Source organism: Falco biarmicus, chromosome 3 (genome assembly GCF_023638135.1).
Source record: "Falco biarmicus isolate bFalBia1 chromosome 3, bFalBia1.pri, whole genome shotgun sequence".
In the NCBI taxonomy this organism is placed as follows: Eukaryota; Metazoa; Chordata; class Aves; order Falconiformes; family Falconidae; genus Falco; species Falco biarmicus.
This window is the reverse complement of record NC_079290.1, coordinates 29,892,615-29,915,579: the sequence shown is the minus strand read 5'-3', so window position 1 is coordinate 29,915,579 and position 22,965 is coordinate 29,892,615. Positions and strand designations below refer to the sequence as shown.

At 41.2% G+C, this 22,965-nt stretch overlaps 1 protein-coding gene across 1 annotated transcript in view; it reads left to right on the top strand.

Annotated features, from left to right (window-relative positions):
- LAPTM4B (lysosomal protein transmembrane 4 beta) overlaps positions 1 to 22,573 on the top strand; it is a 61,930-nt gene extending 39,357 nt beyond the window's left edge. Inside the window, exons 6-7 of the mRNA XM_056332729.1 lie at positions 1,880 to 1,975; positions 20,518 to 22,573. Of these exons, the coding sequence (XP_056188704.1) occupies positions 1,880 to 1,975; positions 20,518 to 20,592 (171 nt within the window). The 3' untranslated portion in view covers positions 20,593 to 22,573. The remainder of the gene's footprint in view (positions 1 to 1,879; positions 1,976 to 20,517) is intronic.
- The last annotated feature ends 392 nt before the right edge of the window (positions 22,574 to 22,965 follow it).

Sequence of the window (22,965 nt, the reverse complement as noted above, 5' to 3'; positions counted from 1 at the left end):
GAACTTTAAATTGCACGCACTAGGTTTGTGAAAAAACTGCTATGTAGAACCTACAAAGTAAAAATATTAGTTAGACACTATCAAAACATGTTCTCCACATCAGTGTCATGTGTGACTACATGGGAAGGAGAAAGCTCCAAAGGGAACTCTTTAGTCCTGCCAGCCTTGTCCCTGGCATGCTGAGGATCTGACTCCTGCTCCTCTACATGTTACTGCCTCTTGTCTTCCTTTCAGTCACTTTCTTTGCTCATCTCTGCTGGCCAGACTGGAATCTCTTCTGCTGGTGAAGGAGATAATGGATGTCAGCACTTCACCCAACCAGTTTAAAAAAAAAACAAAAAAAAGGTGACAACTGGTTGTTTGCCAGGCAGCAGCCCTACCCAGAGCCAAGTGAGCTCCAAGAACAAAACCAGTGAAGTTTATAATCCTGTGGTGGGATTATTGCTGCAATAACAGATTTTTTGCTTTATACTGGAAAAAAAAAAAGAAAAAAAAAAGAAGTATTTGTAATAACAGTAAAAAGGTCAGAAATAATTTCAGATAATAAAAACTTTTACACTGGCTATTTTCTCTAGTCAGGCAAGAACAGGAAGACCCCAGACCATTCCTGTCATATGGAATACATTGATTTAATGTCAAATTAAGTGAAACAGAGTATTGAAACAATGCAGATGATATATAGGATCATCCCATAGTAATTGGCCAGGGTTTCCTGTAATTTGCTTGACAATTCTTCAGTCCCCAGCATGCTTGTGCTCTTTTTACTGGGGTTTGCTTCCGCTTTCTAATACTGCTAACCCCTAGTTGACAATATTTAAACATCTTTACCATGGAGGAATCCAAAACTGGTTCTGTTTATTTTTTTGCTGCTGTCTCTGAGACATTCTGCATCTGCAGTACCTTCTCTTTTTGTTCACAGTCTAACTTGTACTTTCATTTTATGTTGTAAAACTCACCCCTGCTGGTATGCAGTGTCCCATGCACAGTAATGAGGTGTCTGACTGAACTCATATCTCTCTGTATTTCTAGAGAGGTGTAAGAAAGTAAGCCAGCACATGTGACCTGCTCATTTAAGTAAAATGGAGGTTATATACACAAAATCATACTACTTTAGCTATACTCAGGCACAAAGAAACTGTTTCTTTTCAAAACAGTTAGTCTACATTAAGTATGCTGTAATATTAAATATCTGGAACATTAAACTTCATTCCGATTGGTCTAAATTACAGTATCTCTGCCAAGAAGGAGCAACTTGTAGTGCAACGCAAGTATCCGTAATCACAGAACCATATAAACACAGAAGGTCTGGATTGGAAGGGACCTTCAAACACCATCTAGTTCAACCCCCTGCCATAGGCAGGGACACCTTCCACCAGACCAGGCTGCCCAAAGCCCCATCCAGCCTGGCCTGGAACACTGCCAGGGATGGGGCATCCACAGCTGCTCTGGGCAGCCTGTCCCAGGGGCTCACCGCCCTCATCATAAAAAGTTTCTTCCTTATGTCCAATCTAACTCTGACCCCTTTCAGTTTAAAACCATTGCCCCTTGTCCTATTGCTACAGGCCTTGGCAAAAAGTCTCTCCACCTTTCTTATAAGCCCCCTTTATATATTGAAAGGCCACAGTGAGGTGTCCCCAGAGCCTTCTCTTCTCAAGACTCAACCCCAGCTCTATCGGTATGAGGAACAGTGTTTGATGACTCACAGATCCCCTACACATACTTGCAGTCACTGCAACCAGCAAAGTGATTGTAAAGTCACCTCACCCCCCTACCTTCTATCAAGCTCATATTCTTATTTATGTAAGAATAGAAATGCTGTAACAGAAAAATGTATGTGGTTTATTTTCTGCACCGAATAATAAATTCCTTTTCTTTGCAGGGTTACTTGATAAGCTGCGTGTGGAATTGTTACCGATACATTAACAGCAGAAACAACTCGGATGTGTTGGTGTACATCACCACCAATGACACTGCGGTAAGGATGATACATCACAAGCACTTGTCTAATATTACATATTTAATAGCTTTATTTTATATCAATTTCTGACTCCTTAGTTAACTATCCTAATTCCTTTGAGAGTCCTCATCTGTTGCTTATGTTTAGGCTTGAGATTCAACAGACTAGTGCGCTATGGTTGCAAGTCACATCTATTGCTAAAATACAGTTTTATTTTATGCCTATAATCTGTGTTAAGCATGAACTACAGCTTTTCTTGTAGCCCCAGGAATGACCCCCATTTCTGAACTCTTGAACTCTGTGATGATCTGGACAGTGGGGGACTGATTAGGACCCAGGGCTGCTATGGTCTACACCTACTGTGAAATGTGGATTTAGTTGTAGAAACTGATTTAGGACACTCAACATCTGGTGTAGTAATTTACACACTCACAGAGAGGAGCTAAAAGGCAACAAAAGTTCAGTGATTCATCTCCCAGCGCACGATGGGTTTTGTCTAGTAAGGAGACAGTATGAAACAAAGATCAACATGAAAGAAATGAATAAACAGGTTTTAACCTAAAAGAACAGAAGGTGTCAGTTCACTTTATAGCAGTTTAGTGCTGACATGTTTATGTGCAGGGCACAACCGCTAAGCAATGTCTTGCTTGTTGCAGAAGGCGCTGAAGGAATTCAAGAAGAAAGAGTCCCTGGAAAGAGCCAGTGCTGTTTGCCGCGGCATCCCTGTGGAGCTGCTGGGTTCCACCCAGGCCACACACTGAGGGCGCTGTGCCAAAGTGGTCCCTGGGGTGACTCCACTGCCTTATGCAATGAGGGTCTTTACGTCATTTACATAACAGAATGGGAGCAGCGTGAACTTGGTCCTTTGGATCATCTAGGTAGAATGCTCAGGATTGCCTTCCTCAGGTTTTCCTAACAGTGGGTGGTCTCCACAGGCTGAGGTATTAGACCACCAACTTGAAACATTTGGAATGAGTGATTCCCGTGCAGCTGCAAAGGCTTAGAAAACTTACTACTATTACATGAAAGCTGTAACTCTTGCACAGTTATTTGTCTTCGATACCTGGAGCTTTAAGAAAAGCCTAAGAAGTTTTATGGACTATGATCAGAGCTGGCAACCAGGATGTTTAAGTATGAAAATATGGGTTTGTTACTACTTTCTTTACTGGAATCTACTTTGAGTAAAACCAGGAGTTTTGTGTAAAATAGTTTTGATAGCTCTTTTGTTCAGCCTGTGGGCAGTTGTAACTCATCTTCAAACATTGCTAACTGCAACCCACAGAACTGGCAGGGTTGGTGGTGGGAGACCATCAGTTGGGTTATCTGGAAACTAAATTTAGCTAGGCTTTTTAAAAACAACATTAAAACCACCTGCTTCACTGCTGCCTTTACAAAGCAAATGGCTGGTTTTCAGAGATGTCTGGTTACCAAAACTCCTCTCGGTACTTTTGTATTTAGTAATTGTCAAAGTGCTCTGAGCTGGCTCCTCATCGTTAAAGCACTTGTGTTTCTGTAAGGCAAGGAAGCCCCGTTATCCTGTTCACAGATGACATATTCTTGCACTGAGAGTTTTAATTTCACATTGCTTATCTTGATTTAACAAAACAGCTATGGCAGAGGCAGGTTTTGAGAAAGGCTATGCATTCCTAACTAGTGTCCTGGACCACTGGACTCCTTTCCTTAATACATGCACCTTCTTAATCTGAATATGGTCAGAATCTCTTGCTTTCAGATATGATGCAATTTTTGTTCATTCTTTCTAAGTAGGTTCAATGAGATGATGCTAGATCAGGTTCTATAGAAAGAGCTGTTTGGGAATTTGTCAGCTATCAAAAAAATTCACCCAAAAATTCTTGTTCAGGAGTATACAGGAAGTCTCAGGAGCAATGCTGCTGAGGAAGAGTTTCTCAGGCCCAGCCAGAGAGGCAGGAGGAGAGTCACGAACAGCCTGGGGTTTGAACTGTTTATTTGGAGTGGAGGCAAGCTTCATTCAAACCCATGCCTGACTGCTCCTCTCCAGTCAGGAGGAGCTCCTTCATCTCTAGGTGACCCGGTCTGTCTCCATCTCTTGCACATCCTTCCCTGACAAGCCCCATGGACACTCACCAGTGCAGTGCGCTCTGCAGTGTGATGGAGGAGCTGATGTGCTCCTGAGCAGCCTCTTTCTTTCTTCTGCTCATTGCTGAGCTTCAGCAAGGAACAACAGTTTGTAGGGTTAAATCCTCATCAATCTCCACTGTGAATCAGAATATTGTTCTTCTCTCCCTTCACTCCCCCCAAATCACAGGCTCAAAAAGATATTTTTTTTCTATGTCTACCTTGAGAGACATTCGCAAAAACCCCTGTTCACATGACTGTAAAAAAGTAAGCTCAACACAACAGGATAAAAATGGATTCAAAATGAAGTGTGGAAGAACAGGGCTTTGGAAGCTGAGTGCTGAGGGCCTTTGAGAGTTTAGGATTCTTGAAGAAACCTCATGAAATTTTGAAATCCTGTGATAGATCACTGCTGTCTGTCAAGTTGTATAATATACCCCCAACACTCAAGTGTACTTTTCTACTTAAATGATGTTTTTTTCATTTTTATTGATGCCAAGAAACTTCTTTCAGCAGGGCTCCTTCACACCAGGGAAAAAAAGAAATCTCTGCCTTCAATAACAAATCATCAACAAATTCAGCCTTGAATTCAAAATTCTGTATGCCTGCAGAATTTGTACTGAAAACATAAAAGGAATGGGTAAACCCCTGTCCTCTAATAATTCAAATTACAGACAATTAAATAGCCATAAAAATTGCATTTGTGTTATGGTTACTTGATTGTTGTGTGCCATTTTTTGAAGGGAGACCTATGTCTGTTGTAAGAGAGGGCATGTCAGCTGCACTAGTTATTCATATCTCTGATCTATTACCATCTTGGCAAAATCACATTCCTGGATCTTTCATTGCCAAGTAAATAGAAGTTTACTTACACCTTCATAAAGATCATTATTTTCCTTCTTCTAACCTTTGAACTAGGAGTTGCCTGTTTTACCTGCTCAGAATCCTTGGCAAATATGTCTTAAGTGTTTGAATTTAAATGGAAAGACATTAGTGACTGAGCTTTTCTCAAGAACAATCGAATCCTTACTAGAGGGGATGCTGTGGCATAAGAGATAGGAAGGGTCCACAGTTACCTGCTGGCTGCAGCAGCTGTGAACCCTTCCGAGAGGTTTGGATTACAGGCGTCTCTCTTAGGAAAGAAGGAAACTTCTCTAATATAGGGTGCTAGGGTTTTGTTCAAAAGAGTAAGGAGCTGTGATTGTATATAATTGGTTCTTCAGTCCAGGAAGTTGTTCTGAAAATAATAACCAGATTATCTTTTGTTTTACTGCATTTCTTAATGGTAAGGTATGTGAGCACACTTACACTTCACATCCAGTTTCGATTAGGAGAATGGATAACTCATTAAGCACAGCTGTGTGAGCCTGCTTCTTGTTCCGCGTTCCTTGTCGCTTGTCTTTCTGCATTCAAGAAGTCCTTGGTGGGTCTCACAACTAGTTTCCCCCATTTATATCTAAAGCAAGTCCACCATGACTCCGTAAATTCATGTTGAGAGTGTTCAGGTCTCAACAGCAGTATTCATCCCTCTTCTTGGCTGGTCGCATGGTAGAAATCTACTGATAATGTCCTTGCAAGAGTTGAGCTTTCATGTTTTCTGTCCTTGTGCAGAACTGGTCTGCCAGCACCAGTCACTGGCGCTCTCCTGCGTCTGTTGTACCTTCTTTCATGCTCCTCATGAGATCCTCTCTACAGACCCCTTTCTGCTGCCAGCCCCCAATTCAGTAATGCTTCATTTTAAAAAATATTCAGCTGTCTCTCTGCCTTCCTACTAACTGTCTGATTTTCATACCACTAAAAGCCGTGAAAACAACTCAAGTGTGGACTGATCCTGGGGCAGGGAGGAGGAATTTCCAGCGCAGAAATTTCCAGTTAGTTCCCCCTGATCAAACTGGTTCTTAGAAATAATGCTCATAGATATGAACTCTAACTAACCTAATAGCTACAGTTATCAGCTGATCAGCTGCCAGATAATCTGATTTTTGTCACTCAGTGTAAGTGGTTTAAGCCATCCTCTTTGCAAGTGTGCCATCTGGAACAAACGGGCATCCTCCCCACTGCAGGCTGTGAACGGGATATTCCTGCTGCCCCTGTTAGACAAGAGGTCCTCCTTCTGTGGCCTTTGGTCAAAGGGAGACACCACATGAACATTCCCAGTTTGGCTCCATGAACAGACTGCATTAAGGGGTGGGGGTACCAGCTGGCACTGGGCAGGGGAATGCCCTGGACCCCAGCTGGTGGGAAGATGTGACCCTCATGCCCCAGGGGCTGATAATGCCAGGATCTGGGGACCCAGCTCCGTACCTTAGCCACAGCAGTGTCTCTTGGGGATATGGTATCATCTCCCTTCTCTAAGTTTTTTCCCAGTACTTCTTCCCCTCGGTTTCTGGAGGTGTCTGTAGGACATTTTGACATGGCAGTAAGGTGGCTCCCCCATAGTGAACCATAATAACCTGAAGATTATTTTTTCCACTTTTCCAATCTGGGGCTGCTTTTTCCTGCCAACTGCTCAAGCACACCATGGATGAAGATTCATTTTCTACAGTAATTTAAGCTGTGACAGCAGTACCATAGAACTGTTCATCCAGTTTGGAAAAATTGCCAATGTACGAGTGCAGAAGATAACCCAGAGTTAGACATTTTGTTCTGCAGAGCAGGAACAACCCCTTTGTGCTCTTGGACAGCCAGGGGATTTCATTCTGTTTATTTTTAACTCTCACTGAAGCCAATCAATGCAAGTTTCATCTCCGGTCATGCTGCCAGCGGGGATAAAATGTAAAGCCGTAAATCTCTCTTCAAAGTGGGATTTAGATCCTTACAAACTTTATCAAATCACCCCAATAGATGCTATCTGACATAGATTTATCCACAGTGGTTAATAAGTTACTTGTTTTTTCAATGCAGATGCATTCCTTCTGTGGACATGACAGCAACTAAGCCTGTAACTAATCTGTCAACACTTTTGTTTGCTCTCCCTTTCTCAAAGCAATAGCACACCTGTTTGAGAAGTGCAGAGTTAGTTCTTTCAGTCCTGCTGGGTGATTCCTCTGAGCAGAGGAAGAATGTTCTTTGGTAAGGTTAGAAGAGCCATTCTTTGTGTTATTGTGTTATTCTTCATGCGTGCCAGGTGATTAGTTTGGCTAAGGACAGCGCGAAGGACCCTTAGACTCATGCCGTTTAGACAGACTGAAGAGTGAGATGGAGCCCAGAGGCAGGCAAACCGTGCGCAATAGCTCTTCTTTCTGATAGCTGCTTTGGGACCTGTGATTTCCTACTACTGCGCCAGTCTGGGGATGGTACATGTCAGAGTAGAAGACAACTTGGAGAAAAATCCTGCTTTAAAGGTATTTTCCATAGTGTGGCATAAAAATCCTACAGACTTGGCAACGTTTGTCAGGTAGCTGGGCTTGTGTGGAGTTTGTGTGCATAATGTTATTACTGGGCCACTAGATCAGAGACGTCTTTTTCCAGTGAGTAGTAACCATGAACATACTTTAAAGTGAGCAAAGACCACAAATGAGTACCTCTGGCATGACTCACTCTCTGAGCCCTTCTCAGAGCCTCCAGCTCAGTCCAGACAGAGAAGCTCTGGCCTTCCCTAGTGGAAACTGATAAAACCTGCAAGAAGGAAAGCAGGTAAAACAGTAGGCAGAGAAGAAGAAGAAGCAGGGGCAAGGGAAAAAAAAAGAGTATAAGCAGAACTACCCATTGCTTGAAGTAAAGGGGGTGATTAGTTAGTAACCACAGGCAATAGTCTACATGAGACCTGGGAATATGCTTTAAATGCTGGATCTGTTTTTCTGCAGAATTGTGCTTATAAACATTCCCAAAGCAATGTCTTTAATCAAAGACTCTTGAAAGGGCTCAGGCTCCATGTGGATGCCAACATTCATGTCTTGCTACTGTGCCTGTGCAACATGTGCACTTCCTCCTCTTCCGTTTGACTTCAAGTTGAAGACAAGTATCATGACAGTCCGCATCTGCCAGCAAGCAGCTATTCAGCTGCTCCAGCATTTCATATGCTAACTGCAGTGAAGTCCCATCTCTTGTCAGTTGTCCTCTAATCTTAGCGAAGATATTTTTATTCTTTTTTTTTTTTTAAAGTCTCCCATCTTATCATCTATACTCAGCTCTTTCTTCCATTGCTTCCTTGTTTATGGAAGGATTTTGTCCTAAAATCCAGTGTTCTCTGTGGTCTGGAGAGCTTCATGCTGCCTGTTTGCTCTGTTGTTTAAGTGCTGGTTGCTAATCACACTTCCTGTTATAGGTCTCACCTATTACTAGGTGGCTGCTGTCAGAAGCCAGCTGTGCTGTTTGGAACAGGCTATTAATGGTATCGATTTGGGGACTGTCATTACAGGCATTGAATTTACTTAAAAGTCAAAGTACAAGATCAAAATACACATGTTTATCTGTTTTCCCCGGTAGATTTTTATTTTAAACACAAAACCTGTATTTATGTTTGCAGCTTTAATACTGGAATTATTCTAATACATGACAATTCATAGGAGTTTTGTAATAGAAATAGACAAAACTTTTCTCAACATTCATAATTAGATTAAAAAGAAGACATGAAATGGGATGTGTAATTTAAATCTTCCATATCTTTTTGGATTCACTAATTGGGAGTGTTGCAATGTAGGAATACCCAGAGTGTTTATAAATTTGCAGTGTTTCTTTACAGACCCTTTTTTTCTAACAGGGTCGATTCATTGCCATTTGACAGCTGCTGTTTTGCGGGCTTCAGAAAATGAGTCAAAGTCTTCAGTATAATTCCAAGGATACGTATCAGTGCGGCAAAAGCTGATGACAACTTAAATCCCTGTTGCCAAGGATATATGGGTGTTAAACTGAGCCATGTGTGAATTTTCCAGGTCAGACTCAAGTCATAGTTACACTGAGTAACGAAGGGTGGGGGAGGCCTGGATTGACTCAGGCAGGTATTGTTCAAACAGGGAAATGCAGCAGGCTGCAAGGGGCAGTCCTGGCAGCAGTTAGCCATGCTGTGGTGTTATAGCCATGCAATCGGCCCACTCTAGAAGCCTGCCCTTCTGCAGAGTGCTCTTCCCAGGAGCCGTCCTGCCCTCAGCACCAGCACTGTGTCTGTGCATCGCATCCCCTTGCACAGTGCAAGCACTCTGCCAAGTGGAGGAGGAACTCTTTGCGCATCCCAGTCCCTCCAGCCCCCAGCCTCTCTGCCAAAGCTTCCTCAACACCACAAACTATGTAGATGGAGAAAGAGCATCAGATAGGTGGGAGGGAGCTGCTGCAGCTGGTGGTTCAGTAGGTGGCATTGTTCTCTTAGAGACTGCATGAAAGCAAACCGCTCCCTACCAGAGAGGAGCACCCAGCTGCAGATTTTTTGCTGAGGGTGTGACAATAATCGAGAGGTCTGGCTCCCTGTGGTTACTTAACAGCTTCTGGACCACTTTCAGTCTGACTTCAATTCCCTTTAACAGCTCCCGTAGAGCAACTGCGCCCTTCCCAAGGGTCCCTCAGGACTCTTTACTGCCCACTGTGGTCTGTCCCAAACTGTGCAGCACTTGTGGTTTTAGTCCTCTGTCTTACAAGCAGTGAGGAGAGCGAGGTCTGCTTTAAATGAACTCTGTGACAAACACTTAGCTTCAGAAAGAACAAGGCTGAGCGGGCATTCACGTACCAAATTTAGAAGAACTGCAAAAGTTTGTGGGAGTTTCTGGTTGACAGGTGCTTTACAGATGTGATTTACTAACAGTAAGGGGTTTTCATATAAACGTAAGACTTTTCCCTCCCTGTCAGTTCATCGCCTTTCATGACACTAGTCCTTCGTAGTTTTAACACAGTTTTATAGTAATTTGGTTATAAACAAAGGCTTCCCTTCAGCATTCACTAGGAAATGCCTAAATACACTGTGCAAGAAAAGTTGCATTTTATATGGCAATATTATGCCTTACTTTTTAATAGTGATACCAAAAGAATGTGTTTCTATAAAAATGAAAATTAGTGAAAAAACCATATGGAAGACAGAACTAGAGATTGGTCATCTCAAAACCCCAGATCCCGCTGCTCCCAAATGTTATAATGAGACTTCAAAATCTACCTCCAGACTTTACAACTGGCCCATCTCTCTGTTGTGGTGCCCAAAGACTGACATTTAGTCACCCGATGTCCCTAGCCATCTAGATAGAGAAAAACGGTTCATCTGGTGAGATGAAGATAAGACAGAAGCCTTTCCAGCAATATGTGTAATGCAGGCATGGCTGTGATAACCACGCTCTTGGGAGATGACCAGTCCTGTTAAACAATTTGGCTGCCCCATGTGAGCTACTCCTAGTTTCTTGTCTTGTTAACTCTTGAGTGGGATACACAATGTAATTGTAAGAGGAGATAAGGTTAGAAAGACATGCGGGTTAGTAATCAAAAACTCCATTCAAAGACTGGTGCTCTGTTGCAGTCTCTGCACTCAGGACAACACATCAACTGTTTGTTACACACAGCCAAAGTATACTGCAAGTCTTCAGTACTGATGGCATGCAGGGAGGCACCCCCTGAGAAAGCATGTGCTCATCCAGCAAATGCACATTTTGAAAAAAAATGAAGGAAAAATTGAAAAAAATAAATTATGTTCTCACCATACAAAATGATGATATGCAGCAGCAGAGGGCTGGCCAAGGCATAGAAAAGGCTTCTATGGCCTGAGGTGGACTATCCCTCCATGCCTTTGAATGGAGAGGGTAATCACAGCATTATTCTGGATGACGTTTATGAGGTTGCACATGATGGAAAAGGACAATAGCTTCCTGAATCCAATTTTCTTCCCACGCAAGGGTAATCACAATCTGTCCCTAAATATTGCAGTGTCCTAGTAATATATACATTTACTCCTCTATCTGGACTGCTGAAAACATTGTGCTGCTTCATTACAGAAATCCATAAACTCGTGTAAAGTTTCTTACATAGTGTCTCAAAAAGCTGGTGGCTTGAAATAAACAAGCAGTTTTGTCAAAGGAGAACAAAACATACCAACTTGAACTTTGCACAGATGATTTTGCAGCACTGAGGCCTACTTCTTCGCTGAATGGGGTTCTAAATTATCTCTGAGCTATTCTGCTTCCAGTTACTCCATCTGTAATCATTCCAGTGTGGTTTCTAAAGGAAATGCATCCATATAAACATGAAAATACTTCCTGTCCATGTTGAGGGGAAGGTTTCTTGGGATTTGTTTGACAGACAACATATCATGAAATCCTTAAATAGTAATTAACCAGCACAACTTGGACAAACTTTTCAAGAAAAGCATCTGTGCATAAACCAAAGTAAAACATTTCTCATTTCATATCATTAAATATGAGTTGGACGTCATATAAAGTTTTGGCCCTTACTCAGGGATTTTTTTATCTGGGGACAGAGGAAGAAGAAAAAGAAAGATGGGAAAGTTTGGGGGTTTTTTGTGGGAAGAAGAAAGAGAAAGATAGGAAAGGTTTCTTGTAAACATTGCTCTGTGACTTCCTCAGAAACAATTCTTTTGACTGGACTCATTTGACCAAAGCAGCCATTTACATTGTAAACATCCACCTCTGAAGCAGATATTTATGAGCAGTTATTTGTAAAAATTACTTCTAAAGGGCAGTTTATCTCATCTGGAAGAACATCTAACATAGGTCAGGTGGGTAAAAATGCCTGCTGCTCTCCTGAGCACGAAGGAAGCTTCATCCAGATGGAGGTCAGCACCCTCCCCAGCTCCCTCCTGACTCTAATGGCTCTCCACATGCCTGGTCTTGGAGCTCTTTCTTCAGCCTGGACTCAGAACTGTCAAGTCGGTTTATTAGTGTGAAGACATTAACTGCAGACTGCACTGCAGGGAAGCAAGGATGCTTAGTGGGATAACAGAGGGACAGAACAAGAGAGAATGATAGACGTCTTAAAAATTATGAGTGGCAGAGGAGGTAAAGGAGGAGCAACTGCTCACTGCCTTAGCAAAAGAACTGGAGGACATTCAATGAAATAACTAGCGGCAGGTTTCATAGCAAACCAAAGGAGGTATTTGTGGGACTGCTTACCACAGGACATTGTGGGTGCCAAAAGTCAGCATGGGTTCAAATGCAAGCTAGAAAAATTCCTAAAAGATATGACCAGTAATTCAGCAATTCCTTGACATTCAACTTTCCAACAGTTTGGAGAATATTCTGGGCAAGTCATGACTATATATGCTTGCACTGCTCTTTCTTCATTTCTTCTGCATTGTCTTGCACTTGTCTGTCTTCATCATCTGTCACTAATTGCTATGATCTGGATGGACCTTTCATCTGATCCAGCAGTGCTGTCCCTACATGCACATGCTTAGCTGCAGCAGGATGAAAGCTAATCCCTACTTCTTTCTCCAGTGCTCATCTTATATGCAACACTTGACTGTTTCTCACCGCAGAATTATTATTATTCCTGTTTCTTCACTGCTAGGAAGAAGCTGTCTCTTCTCCTGAAGGCTGTCAGTCTTTTCATACAGTCAGCATAAAGTGTATCTTCATGTTAAGGGGTTAAAGAGAAAACTCTGAATTCTCAATTTAGTTTTAATTGATGGATTTAGTTTTAATACATCCTGTTTCAGTCAGTCTCTCTCCCTTGATAATCTCAGTGTGCATGATCGACTCTTCTCCAGGGCCAAATATTACCTACTTTTCTGAAGTTACCTCAGAGATGACCAGATCAGATGACCCAAAGGTGCAGTTTACACCTGGAGTTTATGAACTGAATTTTTAAAAGTAGCAGAAGACCTTGGGTGACTCATTTCTGAGACATCTGAAAAGCCTGGGGCTTAAAAACTCATGGGCACTCATTGTAGAAAACCCCACATTTCTTTAGAAACTCTTGATAAACGCTACTTCTTCCCATCCTATGTACAGGAATGTTAGAAACTTTTGAAGAGTCTGCCTCAGTAAAATCAGTATATCTAGTAACTTCCAGTAAATGTTGCACAGGGAATAAAACACGTGCTACATTAATAGGCTCATTTCCTTTCAAATAAAATACAAAATTAATAATGAAATCAGTGATATTTAGATCTAGTCCAGTGCTCATTATCATACATAGTGATTCATCTGGTGCCTTGAGTCTCCAAAACTGAGCTCTGCTAAGAAGATCTGGATTTCTGAAAATTTTAAGCAAAAGATACATCTTAATTCTACATTTTCTTTAGAGGAATTATAGAGGAATGAAGGCAGGTTAATTAACTTTGATAATATACAGCTGTGGGCTGGCTTCAGCGGCGGTGGGTTGGCTGATGTGGATAATGTGCAGCTGTGGCTGGTTCCTACTAATTAGTTAAATAGCTCCAAGGACCGTATGAAGAGGAGCCCTGGGTGAAGAGAGACCAGGAAGAAGCAGAGGGAGGAGAGAGAGTGCCTCACTACATGTAGAGGCCCAGGGAGAAGTAGGGGGCCTGGAGTTGGATGCAGCAGAGGCAAGATGCAGGGTGGACTGGCCTGAAGAGGATGAAGAAACAGCATGGATAGTAGATGAATTTTGAAACCTTGTGGGGACTGGTGGCTGTGCCAGGGCAAGGCATGGGAACTACTTATTGAAGTTAACCTGGTATGGGATGGTAAAAGCCTTGTTGCAGCCTGCTACTTTTGCTAGTGCTGTGACATTTTCCTCTATAATCTCAGACTTCTCCAAAGAAAACCACATTGTCAAATGTGACAAGAAAACATTGCAAAGGGAGAATTATTCTCAGCCTTTCCTGCATAAAAAGTGAAGCAATCAGCCAGCTATAGCTGTTTAGGCACGCAGAAGTCTTCTGTTTTCCCTGGGTGATCTTCATAATATTTGCATAGTCAAGAACTCAGCAGTACACAAGAGCTGTTGAGACTATCTTGAACTGGACAGGTGGTCACATCAGCAGCCTTCCCTGTAGAGCTGTCTGTAGGCTTTCTGCTTGCTTCACTGCAGCTGAGTGTGGTTTGGGTTGCAGCTAATGGCTCCTCAAAGCACTGCGGCTGTGGGAGGAAATTCTACTCCTCTTGGCTGGGTGAATGACGGGAGAGCAGGGTAGTAAACATGAAATTAGTAAATGTGATCACATACTGTAAAAACCTTTCCAGACCGCACAATGGCATCAGATTGGTACAAGCTTGTGGTTGGTCTCAGGCTGGGATCACTGAGATGGAGTGAACCCAGAGCAGAGGACCGGTGCAACCGAGCGTGTGCTGCTTAAAACCTCATCTTTCAATTCAGTTGTCCCTGAATCTGACACATCAGCCCTGTGCTATGCTGAGGAGAAACTTTATCCTGAATTAGGGAAGGAAAGCATGCAGTGGCAGTATTTCAGCCTGCAGCCGTGTCAGTGTTCGTCCCATCACCAGGCCAGGCACTGCACGTTGGACCGAGGCTCCTGGGTGAGGAAATACCTGTGGTTCAGCGCTTTCACCTGGTCCAGCACTCTGGCAATCCTCTTGCCAACTGCCTGCCACTGTTTGCTTTGTGGTTACTCTGTCTCCCTTTTTAAGTAAAGAGAGAGTAAGACCTGAACCCACTGACACTTTGTATGTGAACTGTCGGAAAGAAAAGGCTCCTTTTGCCTCCTCTCCCTGTCTTCCCTGTGTATTTGCACAGGCCTCCCATAAGAATTCTTGGTAACCATTTGGGTGTCTGAAATGTAAAGGTCACTTCTGCAGAAGAATGGTATGTAATGCATACATATCTGTGGTGAAGAGATTGGAGTAAACGTTTCCAGACATAGGCTGAAATTTCTGCAAATATATATTTAGTTTGTAAATATTTCCACAGTGTGGTCCCTGTCTCATGCAGTCATATGCAGGTTTCATCCAAGAGGGTTTTAAATCTGTCTCAAGGTTTCCAACACCTTTTAAGTTGTTTCAAGCAATATGCCTGTTTTACAAATGGGAGACCTTCCTAAGGCAAAGTCAAACGATTTGTCAAAACACAAAAGGTCAGCAACAGGACCAGGATTAAATTGCAGTAGTGATGACCCTAATTCCACTCAACTATTCATTGTCACCTGTCCCTGGCTATATACTGTGTATTGATGCAGTGTGAAGTCCTTAAGCATGAAAGACGGGAGTTTTTATTGAAAAGCTGAAGTTTGAGAAAACATCCCGAATGCTCACTACAAACTTCAGCACTTACCATAGAAAATTTTAATCTATAGCTTTTTTTGGCATTATCAAGTGCATTTCTGTTCTAGGTGTTAGAGAAAAGTATGTTAGAGCTGTCTTTAGCAATGTTTGTTTCTAACAAGACATCAGCAAGGTATTTTGCCATAGGAACTCACAAAAGTTTCATATAGCTGCCAGCCAAAACGCTGTTCAAACTCAAAGCTGTTATGTGACAATTGTACCATTCCACCCAGTGGAGAATACAAGCAGCTGTGGGAAAGAGCAGCCCAAAGCTCTCTGGAGACACAGAAAGATTTCTATTGAGTTCAGTGAGTTTTGGGTGAGACCCTTAAGAATGCAGAAGTAATCAATTAATCAAATGTTTTAATTTACTCATACAGGACTAAGCATATTTTCTCCTCTAGGAATGTACTAGACAAACAGATGTAAGAGCTTGAGTTCAAACAGAGCTAACTGCAGCAATATGAGAAAATTTGAGGTAAATGTGAAATCAGCTGCAAAAATACGAAGTGATTATTGAAATTATGCAATCCTTCCCCCCCCAAAAAAAACCCCAAACAAACAAAAAAACCAACAAAACACAAAAAAGCGAACAAAACCCCAACCAACAAAACCCACCTTTGAGCCAAGGGTAATTCCAAACTGTTTGAATATACAAATATTTGCTTAGGCATATTTCTAAGTAATGTCTTTAAAAACTTATTCTCCAAAGCCAGATGAACCAGGATGAAAAAAATAAGAAATGACATATGCTTGTATTAACTGAATATGTTATAGCCATTGGCAAACTTGTATGGTAATTATTTCTTCCAGAGAAGGTCATCCTGTATCATGTGCTTTATAATAGAGGGATGCTTATGTAATATGATTATCCAAACCACTTGGATGACACCAGCTAAGTCAGGACCAGGATTTCTTATGGGTCAGTTCTGAATTATTTCTGCATTCTGTAGAATGCAGTTAGTTCTGTATTATCTCTACAACAAGACTGCTTATCACAAAATGCTTAAATGGTATTTGGAGCAAAGCCCAGCACCCAGCACTCCCTGTCCCACTTAAGTACCCTAACCATGGGACCATATAGCAACACTTCCTCCTGTTTTCTCTCTTTTCCCATAGATTATTGCATACTTGGCTTCACAGTGACAACAGGAGGGTGGAATATGGTCCCTCCCACCTAACTGAAAACCTTGTGTCTGAAGCATTCATATAGTAGATAGGAGCTGTGGGTTTGAACCCTCTTGGGTTCGGATCCCCTAGAGCTCTGATCTCATGAGTCTCTGTGCAATGCTTTTATCACCAGACAATATACAAACAGTGAGTAATGTCACCTCCTCCTCTGGCTGCATATTAAAGGAAGATGTTAAAATGCTACATGGTTTGTAACTGCAGGTAGAAGTGTTGTGAAAGAGGTTAGGAGCTTCTGTCCTTTGGATTTTAGGCATCCTATAGGACTGAACCTGGCAACCTTCTGATCGTCCAAACTTGCTTGCTGATCTATTGATAAATAGACAGAACTTCTTTTCACAGGGATTACTGAGTTCCAAAAAATGGGGGGCCTTTGTACTTACTTTTTATACTAATTTGTGAGTGACGATCTCAAACACACTGTAAACATTAGTTGCAGTGCATCCAAGGGAACTAATATGGAGTTTTCTCATTTCACAACAAACAGGTAAAGAAATGCTCAGACGTAGTGCCTAGGAAGCAAAACACATCAGTTGTCCTAGTGGATATTCTGCCGTGGGGATACCGTGAACCTAAAATATGCATGTATTTTTTTCCTTCATTAATTATTTTAGACTGCATCCATTCTCATTAGGTTCTTAGATAAGTGAGTTTCTGTCTAATTTTCCAGTTTCTGAATTCACCCTTTGGCTCGGTGACTGGCTTCCATTTTATGTCTCCGGAGAACATAATGTACTGCCTGAATAACTATGCTGTTTTATGTCCAAGGCACTTATCTGCTTCCATTAAACCATGTTGAGATTTAAAATTAACACAGGAGAAGGGAAGACTACTCTGATCCAGATTCTTATCTCAGCTGCTTTGGTATAAATTCAGTGATTAGAATTCTAATGGAATTCTCCTTTTCTTGAGATTTTTGTAAACTGTTTTTTCAACAGTAAACTTGGTCCTTACTTGGTGCTTACTTGGTCCTTCAGTAAATATTTCCAACAGTAAATGGTTAAAAGCTGAGACAATTCAGGTTTTGTTCATATTTCTCCCTTTCACCAAAACAGACTTATTTGAGAAAAGATGAAAAAATTATTAAGGGAAAGTAATGGCCTGAAATTCTGTTCTTGTCAAAAATAATTAAAAGGTAGTTTTACAGAGGCAGAGTTGCAAGATTTGTAATTATAGAGCAGTTGAAGAGTTATTCAAACTGTCATGGATGCTGAAGGATGACTGTTTAGACTTAGAGTTGACAGATGATTAAGTAACAGTCACAAAACCACATTGACTGAAAGTAAAACAGTTAAATTAGTTTAAAGGACTTTAATGACGTGAGATACTTGGGGTCCCAGCTGGCAGCATGTATTCCACAAACTCCAAGTTCTTTCATCTACGTGTTGTCCATCACGTTAGTTCGTCGTAACCTTTGTTCAATATCCTGTCCATATTTTCTTTGTCTGACTCAAACACTGCTAGGCAAAGGTAGTAATTTTGAATTCTGCTCATTCTACACTTACTATTTTTTATCACTATTCCGTTCATGTCAGGAAATACAAGTTCAGGATATTTAAATATTTAAACACAAAACTGTGTGGGGAGTAAGCCTGTAAAGTTATTACTGATAGAACTGTTCAGACAAATAACATTTGCCAGCAATAAAGTGACCCTAAACTTCAGGATGAAACTTCTCAACCTATTTAGTGGCCTTCCCAGTTCATACCCCACATACCTTGAATACTCCTATAGAAATTCATATGTCTTAGGATTTAGCCAGTTGCTTCTCCAAAAAGGCTCCAACAGGTATTCCTATCTTCCCTGACTTCTTGTTGAACTGTTGATAGGCGAGAAAGTGTTTTCTGAGGGTCCCTGGGGCTATTGACCCACGTATGAGTTTTGGATCCATAGAGCAAAGCAGAGGGCTCGCCTCCCAAGAAATAAAAGCCTCCCCAGGAGGCTGTTCTCCTACCAGGCAGATTTTGTTTCACACGGGAGTGAAGGGAATGAAGAAGCTCACTCATATCAGTAAATCATCCAGGAGACCTACTGCAAATGGCAGTAACCTCAATGCTGAAGTAATAATATTGATGTAACTACAGTAGACTTAGGACAAATTGATCTAAAAGAGGATCAGAGCACAGGAGGCAGTTTTGTCCTTTATTAATCAGCTCCTAGACCTGGAAGAGGGACAGCTTTATGGCTTGTGTCTGCTGTCATTTTTTGTCACGCTTGATGAAATGGACTCTGAACCTGAAAGGAATGGACCACAGTCCGGGGCTTAGCATTACAAGAGTCCAATAAGATGACTAAATCTTCACAAAGTGAATCTGATTCATTTTCAGTCATCTGTGGATCAGATTTAATTACTAATTATGTTGCTTCGTAATCAACTAATGAACATGTTTCAGTACATTTGAGAAACTAGTGCCTTTTTCAGTAACACAAGGATTTTGCTAGAAACCCTGTTATTAAACTAATGATCAGCACTAGGGGGATGATCTCAACTGTAGTGTTTTTCACAGTTTACATGCTCGAGCAGTGTGATTTATAGAGGTTACATTGCGAAATATATTTACAGTTTTTATCATAATATTTAATTGAAGTTCTATATGTTGTCCTAATTTCACTAGATAAGTAGTTTGCCATAAGCTGTTTGCACCCTTAAAAGTTGATGTGATTTATTAAGTGCTTTTCAATACAAAGCTTTTTAGATTATGTAGTGGATATGTGCATAGTATATTGCATATACAAGCTCAAACATATGGTATTAATAAAAGAGTGATGGTTCTGACAATTTCCTTTTCTAAATAATGCAGCATTTTTTATTAAGGACTGAAGATGCCAAGATAGCCATTCTGTAATCTAACATGCACAGATGTACTTGAACACATGGTCATCAACGCATGTCTGTAAACTCACATAAGTATAGTGTGAATCACCCTTGGAACTCTCCCACAAAAGCCTTATCCAAAGTCTGTTTAAATCTATAGAAAGATTCCCACTGATTTTGTTATGTTGTGGAAGAGGTCCAAAAGGGATGAGTACAGATGTTTCTTTGCAGAAGGCAGATTATCAGCTTCTTTAAGAACTGGTGAAATCTTCTCATGACAAAACTTCCATTAACTTTATTGAGATCAGGATTTTCCCTATGTATGTTTAGACAATCAGCTTCATATGCTCTTTAATGACCAAGAAGCGATGCTGATAAATCTGGGTTTTCCATAATGAATAATTGATCTTCAGCTGCATAAAGTATCCCTGCCAGTGCACTACAACTGATATTCTTACACAATATTGAGATATTTTAGGGAATGTAGACTCATTCTTCATTCAGACATCTATTTTACCCTCAGTCCCTGCTGGGATTCACAGACCAAGTGTTTCTTTGCCTTTTAATGTGCAAGCTAATTAACATCAGTACTGGTGCCACTAAAAATTGCATGGTAACTAGCATGCTTGCCTAAAGAAGTAGAAATCTAGGTTCAAATCCCTCCTCTGCCCTGTGTGGCCCGAACTTGCACCTCCCATGTCCTAGGAAGCTGCCTGGACTTATATGAATAGGGATGATATATGATTAAAGCTGTCCAAATTTCTATCAGATGTTTAAGTATTCACTGAAGGGCTTATGGGAATGTAAATCTTCCTTCTCATGGCTGAGTGCCCCAGAAGCACAAAACTGGAGATGTATTTAGCCATTGGATAATTTGTTTACCATTTGCTTTCTTTCTCCCCACCCCAAAAAACCTATTGGCTATTCTGGGGACACCTCAGAGAGATTTTCAGGACTTTTCTCACTCTGGCTTAGCAGTTTGAGCACTCCTCCATGAGATGTGGTTTAAGCACTCTTGACAGAGGAGGGCTGCTGAATAAGCAACTACTGTCATAGCCAGATCAAACAAATTCAGGTACCAGCAATGAATGACCTTTGGCTGAAATCAAGCTGTCACTGGTGTCAGTAAGAAATGAGAAGAAATCATGTTTTCCTTTGTAAAAACAGGCACACAAGTGGAACAGAAGGAACTTCAAACTAATACTGTTACATTTTCTAACTATTCTGCTCCTGCTTACTAATTTACTCTTGTTAATTTTTAGGACAAGGCCTTAAGGGTTTTCTTTTCTGTAAATTTTATCAGCTGGCTTCTTTTTAAAAAGCTATAACCTTTCTTTCCTTTCCTGCAGGTCCTGTTGCCACCATATGATGATCCTGTGAACGGGGCTGCTAAAGATCCACCACCACCTTATGTGTCAGCATAAGTGCGAGTGTGCTGTGTACCGAGGCAGGATAGCTTTTTTTTCAGACATTGGAGCAATAGTTTGATAATTTCACTTCCAGGATATAACCTCTATGGGTTAATACATTGCTGTTTTGCTGACATATTGAAACCTAAATGTATGATTAAAATCCTGTAGATAGTTTTAATAATTTGCTGCATCTACAGTAGTGTTTCAGAAACTAGTGAACTAGTTTCAGAACAATTCTGGGTAGCACTAAGGTTATAGTAGTCACTGAATAGCTTTTTCCACCATGTCTGACATGCAGTGCTAGAGAACATAGAATTGCATTCTCAATCAGGTTCAGAGTGTAACTTTCTTTTTTTCATTTGTAAAACTTCCAAAGCATTACAAATGTGTTTCTCAGATGCCCACTTTCACCTTCAGAATACAGACCACGTCCGAAAAAGTGACATTCCACTTCATTCCTGTTCTGCAAGAATTTATTAAGTTATTATGCTGTGAAGGGTGATGATTGCAAGGAGAAGAATGAGTCTTATGCACTATTCTCATCAACCTGGCTAATGGGAAAAAAATTTAATTGGGAAGAATAAGTATGGGAAATGAGAGTAGACAGAGCACTCTGTGACGTGTAGCAAGCCAGAACCTATGGTCTACACGGATTCACTTTGTCCTAGCCTGCAACCATTCTAACGCTCAAAAAACCAAAAGAGTTCCTACCAACGTGTGGTAATTTTCTTTTCTGGCCTACTCACTTTTTTTTTTCCCCAGCAACTTCATATATAGTATTTTGAGGTCACAAAATCCCTGCTTTTAAAGTCCCATGGTTAGGTAACAAAGCTGCGTCTTTCTCACTCAATATGCAAATATTTTCCCATTGGAATGTGCCTGTAAATATTGCAACGTTCTGCTGAGTGTGAGCTAAATTATGCAGATTATAAGATATATGTTCCCAACCTATGGGAAACTTATGCATGGAACTTCCTTGAGCATTAGCAGATACGTTCTGCGTGTTTCTCATATACATCAACATGGGAGTTTTAGATTCCTTTTATGACTGAATAGGTTGTGCCGAGAATCTTTCTTATGGGACTCATCCATCCATGAATGCTTGTGTGAGGTATTTATTTCTTCCCAAAGAAGTGCCTCCTGCACATGTAACTTTTTGTTGTTGATTAAGGTTCCACTTTTAATTGAAAAGGAACAGGAAAAGGGAATATAATGCATGTCTCTACCTCTCATCATTTCTCCCTGTGTTGTCTCCTCTACATTTGGGGTGATTGAACAGCCTGAAGCCAGACTGATGCCCTTGCAACCACCCCAGGTAAAGGGCAGTGCAGAGCTGAGCCACAGTTTGGACGGGCACCAGAAGAAATCAAGGTGCTGTCTCTCCTGTGGCTGGGCTGGCATGTGAGTCCATACCCTTCTTAAGGAGGACACCTGTACTAACCTTTAGTGCATTGACTCCATTCCACACGCTGAAGAAGAGTGGAGCTTTTCCTGCCTTTTTCTGGAAAAAAGCTTTCCAGGGGAACGCAGAACCAACAACTTATTTTCATGGAGGTTGCAACTGTGTGACCATCCTTGCAGAGACCAGGGAAGGAAGGGCCAGACTCTTTCTGCCTGTGTCTTCCACACCCCTGGGAAAAGACAGGTCCCCAGCTGTTTGCTGGAATTTTACTTCAGGGTTCATCTGCTCTGAGATCAAACAAAGCAATGCTTTTGACTGAACCAATCCTGAAGTCTATCCATTGATCTCTGTCACAGTCCTATTGCTTCCTTCAGAATAACTCTGTGTATTATTATCTCATTACAATTCTCTTCGGGAATCAGTCTGAATTTGGGGGTTGGGCTGGCTGGCTGGGCTTCTGAGCTTCATTTTCTTTCATTCTTGACAGATTTGTGAAAGATTTTAAATAGTCATCTGTTTGAGAAAAGCTGGTTGTAAATACATTGCATCTGTGTATACAAACTTCTCTACAATAAAAGGGTGTTTCCTCAAGACTATGGAAATCATTTTTGCTGATCTTCCGAGTACAAACATACGCGAATTCCTGTCCAGCCAATCTGATATGGCAGGATTTTCTTTGTAAATTACCTAAACGACAGTTTTGCAGTCCACTCACCAGTCCATTCACCAGCTTTCCCTCCATACTGTATAAATGGAGAATAGAACACTAAGTTCTATAATTTACTGTATGATAAAAACAAGAGATAATTCAAGCTTTTAGTTCATTGTCCAGAACTGCAGGCAGTTTTCTGAATCTGATGAAGTGTGTGATACAGAACTGGGCTATGCTGAGCTACACCAAAAGTTGGGGCTTCTTTTTCTCCACATCATTATAGGGATAATGTTGTGCTAATTCACATGAAATTTATGTAGGCTTTAGCTTG